Source organism: Saccoglossus kowalevskii, chromosome 3 (genome assembly GCF_978046115.1).
Source record: "Saccoglossus kowalevskii chromosome 3, keSacKowa6.1, whole genome shotgun sequence".
Taxonomy (NCBI): domain Eukaryota; kingdom Metazoa; phylum Hemichordata; class Enteropneusta; family Harrimaniidae; genus Saccoglossus; species Saccoglossus kowalevskii.
Window position 1 is genome coordinate 19291326 of NC_140643.1, and position 8786 is coordinate 19300111.

Here is an 8786-nt window from a genome sequence, read left to right on the forward strand (position 1 = left end):
AGGCTAATTATATATATATATATATACAATATAATATAATACTTCATATCTCGTGATATATTTCGGACATTAATATCCACAAATGCTACAACGACGAACTAACTAAACACGCGACGTCAATAATTGATTGATTCATTCAAATCCATTCAAAACGTTCGAATATAATATAATTATAATAATAAGTATAGAGTGACGAGTTTTTTAATACATATTGCATGTGAAAGTTGTGCCACATTTGCATTATCAGCATTCCGAGTTCCTTCTATGACCTCTTCTATATTCTGTTTCACAAGGTTTCAAGTTGGTAAATTGCGTTAAATCGACATGCTCTTCGCTATGGTGCTCGTTACTTTTGTTAATACCCGCAGGTTCTCTGCAAGGTACAAAGAAGCAGCTGTGCAATTTAGAACACTTGAACGCCATGCTGAAAGCACTCCTGTAGTTTGAACTCAGTGCATTATATACTATAGGGTTGATAGACGAATTTACTTCTAGAAGAATAGTGGCGACGTTATTGGTTACGATAAGCTTTTCCAGTATGTTGTTGATATTATATTGCAGAGAATGTAGCACTATCATGAACGCCTGCAAAACGCTGGGTAACATACAGATGAAGTAAATGCAAGCTGTCGCTATACAAATTCGTATTATCTGTTTTTCACGACTTTTCACAGAGTGGGTAGAAGCTCTGACACGGCAAATAATATTCACATATACGGCGGTGACAATTGTCATTAGCAGCATCAACGACACGATGAAAATAATACCTCCAATTATTGCGCGATTATGGTAGTAACTATCGGTAGTGACAATACAAACAACAAACTGTTCTGAAGAAAAAAGCAATGCCAGCAGCCAGGTACTGCCGATCACGGTAGCTACAACACAAGGTCGATGAATCGCTCCGTTGCGATAGACGATCGGCCGGCATACAGCTACATATCGTTCAAGACTCAACACCGTTACTGTGAACATTGACACATATTGGCTCATACGCGAGAAAACCAAAGAAACACAAAATACGGATAGGTTTGTGTCCTGGTCTACGGGACACGGATCGGCAAGTATACCACACAACCAGAGTGAAGTGTGTGTAACCAGATGTAATAAATCCGCAAACGCCAAGTTGACTAAGTAGGCGTTAGTGACGGTTCGCATGGAACACACTCGAATCACGACAAAGAGAAATGCTACGTTACCAAGTACACCGAACGTCGATATGGATAACGCTACAAAGCAGATGAACGAACACCTCTCAATTTCCCTCGGATACTCGGATGTATTAAACACGAGATTCGCTTCTGAGTCAGAGAAAGATGTATTTACCAACATGGTGTCCTGATGGACTCGTTGCCAATGCTCTGTTGATTGACTAACGACTGTACAGTATACACACAAGCAGCTCATATATGCAACCACGTGACATATTATGAGAAGCCCGGAAGGTTTAATAATTTACATCTACTATTAATGTTTAATAAGATAAATGAAATAACCATCAGTGCAATTTATTGGTAGACATTATGTAGTGAGATCAATATTTATAGTCTTCAATTCTTTTATTTAACAACTTGGTATCTTAGTAACAAATATAAACTACTATACTGTTTTGATAAGCATCGGGACACAATTTAATCGTTGGTGGCAGTATCAACATTTGAACAACTCACGTTGAGTGAACATAATACAACTATCATAAACCAGTAGATAAAATATTATTTATATACCATGTTCGATGAATTTTACTGAATAGTATATTCCATGAGATGTTAGTTGGTAGTGAAATTTAATAACTGGGTCGTTGATTCAAGAAGTTTGATGGAAATTAATTAACTTCAATCTTCTAAAGTACAGGTGTAATGCAAGGTGTACATGGGTTTCAGGCAATAGTTTATGTGACGATAAGGAATTTGTGATATGACGTAATCTTTAGGTACACAGATACTGTTACTCTAAACTGTGATCTTGAATTTAAAATACAGGTACATGTATTGCACAGAACATGTTTTGAAGGATAAATAAAATAAATATTTTTGTCTTATTTTTTTACATAATGTGAACATATATGCTTTGACGTATGACATTTTTAGAACAAACTCTATATGATCATAATGATGACATGAGTGTAAATTGAAGAAAAGTTCTATATATAAGTTATATTTGCTGTAGGAACGTTATTGTGAATTTAGCAACAGTCTTATTGTGACATTTAATCCCATATAGTAGACAGTCTAATCGGGTACATGTGTGTTCATTTTGAAAAAGCTGACAGTAGTTGAATTTGAAATATATAATATATCTTGATTCTCGACCTTCTATCGCCAAAATGTTTTTAGTTGGTTCAGAAAAAAAAGCATTTGTTCGAGGTTTGAGGATCCTACCTATTTTAGTAAATAGCGCCCTCACTCAACAATATTTAGAATGAGTGGTTGGTCAAAAGTTTGATGAGTCAGGTGCATCTATTGGCTAAGCTTGTTGTAAATAGATGCAAATGAGTATAGGAACCATTAATGCTGTAGGGTGTACTGGGAGGGGTGGAGGATTTCATGTTTGTAATGACTATCTACCTTCACGCTACTCCATGCTGACGCATATATATATATATATATATATAAATATATACGTGTTTAATTCGTTTAAAAGATTCCTATCATTAGTAAATAGCGCCCTCACTCAACAATATTTAGAATGAGTGGTTGGTCAAAAGTTTGATGAGTCAGGTGCATCTATTGGCTAAGCTTGTTGTACATAGATGCAAATGAGTATAGGAACCATTAATGCTGTAGGGTGTACTGGGAGGGGTGGAGGATTTCATGTTTGTAATGACTGGTTGTAATGCGGTATCTCGTTGTTTTCAAGATGCAGCCTGATATTTGTTGCTTTCTTGGTTGTTCAATTGTGGCTAAAATTTGTGTGGTGGGTGGAAGATGTGTTTATTGTTTGTTGAGTCATTGTTTAGACACCATGCAGCTTGAAATGGTATGGTCCAAATCCAAATTCGATATGGCGGTGTTGAATATCTGTGCGATATGGCAGTGTCGTCAAAAAACCACGCATAAAATGATTTCTGTTTATTTATTTACTGTTGTAGATCCTGAGAACTAGCCATTGAATATGATGTCGGGAATAAATGGTTTTCTGAACAAGCTTTATTAATTATTGCTGGCAATATTCGAGTATGAATTGGAAGCAAACTGTGACACCAAATCTAGTCGTTGTATTGTTATGCTTCTAAAATATTTTTTTTTAAATAAAATAAATTAAATAGAAATATTATGTGTATTTTTTATGTGGAAACTTGGCTGGCCCACACAAAAATATAAAGAAGTGAGGTCTGCAGTTCTTTTTTTTTAATTTTTTTTTATTTGTGAAAAAAACTGGTATTTTACAGAGTGTAAACAATAAAACACTCACAGTGCAAGGCTAGTTCACCAACATGTCTATTCTCTTGCTTGATTGTGAAAGTACATGTTTTAGTGACTATCTTTATATTATTAAATTTTAGAATTTCTTTTATTTGGGAAGGTTCTTCTATATATATATTAACACACAACTACATGAATATTGAAACTCGACAGCACTGTTTCGTAAGGTACAAGTACCTCGCTCATCAGGAGCTTTATGTTTAATAATTCACTGCACCAAATAGCATACATTATAAGCATCTCAAATTAAAATATTAATTAAATTAAATAGAAAGTTTAATTGTTACATATTAGAGCCCCTGATCTGTGCCGGCATGGTGACACGAGTTCATTTCTTTTGTTTAGTGTGGAGTGGTGGGGTCTAAAAATTATGATAAATTTGTCTTTCAAACATAAAATGCATAGTTTGTTGGAGCTATTATACGGGCTACCGCGAGCAAGAATTTTCCATTGTATTTTATATTCAATATTTTGTCTTTGAGTGACCAGACGTGTTTACTTAGTTATGTCGCATTTCTGGAGGCCTGATTGCGAAATCGGGCCGTGTGGTTTCTGTACATTGTTTTGAACTCATTACCAGTAAGTCCGACGTACGTTTCGCTGGCGTGTTTGTCTAAACGCGTAACTTCCGCTTGGTATACGACTCCAGACTGCAAACAATTCCCGTCTAGTGGACATGTTGTTTTTTGGCAATTGCATAACTTGTTGGCTTTCGTTTCGTCAGTGGTAGTGTTATTTTCGGTCGCGAATTGGCGTTTGTTTTTCTTGTTGATGGTATCTATGATGTTGTTCATACAGCTATAGCTGACTTTGATTGTATTTATGTTAAATCTTTTCTTGAGGTTGTTGCCGGTAGGAAAGCACTTGTCGATTAGATCCAGGGATCGCTTTCCTATAATGTTGCTGACGTTGCAGCTATATGGTGGGTTGAACCAAAGGACGTTACTGCGCGGCCGTTTTTTTTTACCCTTCTCCGTTGGGGGCTCAAACTTTAGTTGGTCTTTGTAGCCGCTTTCGCGTATAGCTTTTTGGTAGGGTGGTGTCGCGATGTCAAGCATCTTCTTATCTGACGATATTGCAGAAAGACGCTTGTTAATCCCGGCCGGGATATTCTTTGTGATGGCGGGTAGGTGATTACTCTCCTTGTGTACATATACCAAGTTGGCATTACGCTTTATGAAGGGACTGTACGAACGAACTTTCAATGACACCCGTAAGGAAAATAAAAAAAAAAATAAAAAAAAACTTGACATAACCAGCAAATTACGACATTTACACTACCTGACATCGTCTGCGAATGTTTTTTTTTTTTGACACAATGAAGGCATAATTATACCAGAATAGAAAGTTTTATAAAATATTATTACGTCGCAGTCATGTTGTTTCACTTTCTTCTCTTTTAATACTATTTTCAGAGCAGCATGCATTCATATATATCTATTAGTTGACGAATACATAAATATATGTAGCAACTATGACAACATGGTAACCACATTTATTGAATGATTATGATGACACCATTAACGCACGAATACTAAATTAGTATCACAAAATTCAATTAATACACAACAATTTACTACTTCTACCACAGAAAACAAAAAAAACACATTTTACATTGTAATTATCAGGAAATACGTCAATAATGTACGCTATGCCGTGCTTATAAACACCCCCCCCTCCTACACAAACACGCAACCCTTGCCACCAATACACGACTCCCCTGTGTCGGTTAATTAGTTGAATTAGTAGTATGACAACCAAACTTAGATTGAGTTGATCCTAACCCTACGTGAAGCAAAATTAAGTAACGCTATTTATATTTTACAGAGTAAAGGAACGTCTTTAGTGACAGGACTCATAGAGATATATGCTTAAGTGATTTGGTAGGATTGACCTTCCCTTTATTAAGGTATCAGAGTGTCCTGATCTCGCCAGGCACCTACCCAAACAAGTTAGACAACTTGAATGAATTCCCCGGTTATTTGTGGCCAATTTGATTTAAAATTAGGATTGAAGTAGTTGCCATAGAATAAGACGTGTTTGTGTTCAGCTAACCAAATTATAATTGTTGTGGAAGTGTCTCTATTAAACTACAACGTTCTGAACTAAACTATTATCATTTTGCAAACATGTATGTTTTTGATATAATGGCGATTGTGTAAATTTAGCAAGTGACATCACCAACCCGATTGCGTGTCAATGTATATCATCCAAACATTGTTAAAATTGTCAATTGCCTAAACAATTCTATAAGCGTATGAGAAATGTGATTAAACAAACTTTTGTTTTTGAATTTTTAGTTTGCGATTACGACAGCAGAGTCCAAGCACCCGGCGGTAAAACGATGATTATTTTGCGACGACGATTACCGTGGTTATTCACACTGGAAAAATGTTGAATTTGCTACTCTTCTGAGATATCCGTTTTTCCTTTCGGAACAATGTTGCTACTATCAGTGAAAACAACAAAATAATAATAATAATTGATGGTCATGTAAACGTTGGATAGCAAGATGTCCTGGGTGTCAACATTCACCAGGAACAGTATTCCAGGATTGCAGGCCGTAATAACAGTCATCTCACAAGTCCCTAAGTTAAAAACACAGATAAACAAGTCTGTTAGTGTTATGGCTGCAGGGCAGTAATTTTGCAATATACTGTAGGTGTTGTTATTGAGTATGCATAGATTCGAACCAATTTTATTGCTCAATGTTCAATCTTCTGTGTACACTTTTATGTATATATCCTAAGATAAATATATTAAATGGTATTAAATGTATATATTAAATGAATATTGTGAATAATAACCAATGGAAATGTGACATATTTGGTTTATACAAGTTGCATCGAAATGAGTATATTCATGGCGATAAGCCAGTGTTTATAGTTGGTTTCAAATTGAATCAAATTTGTATTCCATAAGATTATTCTCCCGCACACACATATGACATAATATTGAGAATCATTAACATAATTGGGTATCAGTAAGGCTCTAGCCATAACAATTATTAAAGCCAGGCATTTATTGTCTTTTTTGACTGATATTGAAGGTTTACCTTGTAGTCTGTTTTGCAAATTTCTCATATGATTTCGTCTCTTCAAATGTCTTTAAATGACTTAAATATTCTAATCTTGACTAATGTAATTTACTACGTAATTGATGTTACTATGGTCACGTACTGAAGTTCCATACTAATGTATAGAATATATTCAAAATATATAAATACATAAATCCACAAATTCATAAATACGTAAAGGCGGGAGAATATTATAGTTGCATGTAAACATTAAATAGGTGTAAATATTGTTTATTTAACATTAACAAATGTAATTTGTGTACATGATCCCTGTTTTTTAAACAGATACAATCATGTAGAGGCCATTTTCATCTGTGCATAGTTAGTCGTTAAATTCATTGACTGGCCCACATCACCTGTATGTTTATAAAGATAAATTGGTTTTATTTTAATTCGCATTGTCTTTCATTATCAATTCTTTTAAGCAAACATCTATAGTAAAAAAAATACAAAACAGCAAGTCTATCCAGTCCCAAATTGTTCTGAACACAGTAAAATAAATGCTGTGTACTGATTTCCGTGTGTTTGACATTTTTTGTACCAGTAATACTAATACATTAATGCCTGGAGAATGAAAAATATTCGTAGGCGACTGGCATTGGCCTCCATGATGCTTCAAACACGTGCACAGTCCCCAACACACCCGTAATAAATCCTATACCCAAACGTAGTGTAATATTACCCGCTTGATCTTCTCAATATCCTATCCGATATTTTTTTTTATAAATAGCTCATTCATTTCAATATAGTTCGTCTAAATTAAAATGTTGTTTTCGAAATATTTGCTGTAAATATTTTGATTGCGACGGACAGCAAACGTGAACAAAAGCTGACATTTTGACATTACATTTTGGTTGTATATACAGCTAGTTTCACAATTAGTCGCATATATTTGATAAATATACCAAAACTTTTTAGTTTTTACACCTAAATAACGACCTAAATCATTGTCTTCAAAATCATTCACACTAGACGCATAGAGCCGAGAACCAGCCACTGGTGGCGCTGTATAGTTTCGCAATTTCTGGTGACCAGTTTAAATTTGTAGAAATAGTGCATAGTCTTTTATGGTATATTGAGTAAAAAGTCTCCGTCGATCTAGCAAAGATAATGATACACACCCGCTGTTGTTGGTATTAAATAATCTATATCTAATTCAGTGAAATTCACCAATATCCAATTCCTGTTCCCATTACTCAAAGCGAGTAATAACCAGAATTTAACTCTCGGGTTGAATACATAAATCATGTTCATGAATGATCTTTGAGCTGATGATTGTACGTTATGCGGGAAAATTGGGTCATTGTAGGTGTGTAATTTGATCAGTTGTGTGTGGAATAATAGCTAGTAATTTGTCCTTCGGATTTAATACGAATATGCCAAAGTAAAACCCGCGTTCAATACATGTGCTTAGTAGTTCATATATATAGTAGTCAACAAGACTGATGCTAATTAGAAAATATGTGTTCATTGAATTTCAAAATACGTAGTACAGAGTCATGATTGTTGATCCATACTAATAAATACATTATGTGGTAATTCTACGTGGATTTTTGCAAATTATAGCGTGTTAAAAAATATTGTGTTGTTGATTTAATATACAGGGACTGTCACCTATTTTGAATCGTTATTAGATATAACAACTTATGTTTTCGTTACTTTATACCATATTACTGACATACTATATTCCCGATATTATAGAATTAAGAAAATAGTTAGTTTTGTTTTATATTTGATGTAATGTATGACAGGCAAGCTCAAGTCTTTACAAGCAGTTAAAATCAAATGACTATTTTAAAGGTCATACCTTCATTTCAACCCCTTGAGCTTGAAGTGTTTCAGCTAGTTGAATGACCACGATATGGAGGGCACTTTTATTCTTAATTGTGAATAAATCTGATTTACATGCATCGCATCGAGAGCAGAAGCTGATGCTAGCTCAATTTCCAAACATTTACCTTCGTGATGATCAAACCGTTACTTTTACTTATGTAGGTGCATAGTGTGTGAGCTCGACTTATGATGTTTAACTCATTCGACCTTGATAAGTTTCATTAAATTTATGATTGCACTTGGAGAACATGACGTACAGGTTAACGTAAACATACTAGAGCAATTGTTATTCGAAAAAACTTAAGGTAGCAGAATAGTTTTTTGGGCACTTTTCACGTTTTTTTTTGAAAATCACACGAATAGCTCCCTAAAGCATGCTACATACATTGGTGTTTTTATTTTATTGAAAAAAAAAATATTTTGTACAAGTAAACTTATTTTTTTCTTGTGTG

The 8786-nt window shown here is 34.5% G+C and overlaps 1 protein-coding gene across 1 annotated transcript; it reads right to left on the reverse strand.

Moving 5' to 3' along the window:
• Window positions 1-243: 243 nt before the first annotated feature.
• LOC146747535 (somatostatin receptor type 4-like) lies at window positions 244-1332 on the reverse strand. Its single transcript, XM_085497337.1, has one exon. The coding sequence runs from the start codon at window positions 1330-1332 to the stop codon at window positions 244-246; it is 1089 nt and encodes a 362-aa protein (XP_085353463.1).
• Window positions 1333-8786: the final 7454 nt, after the last annotated feature.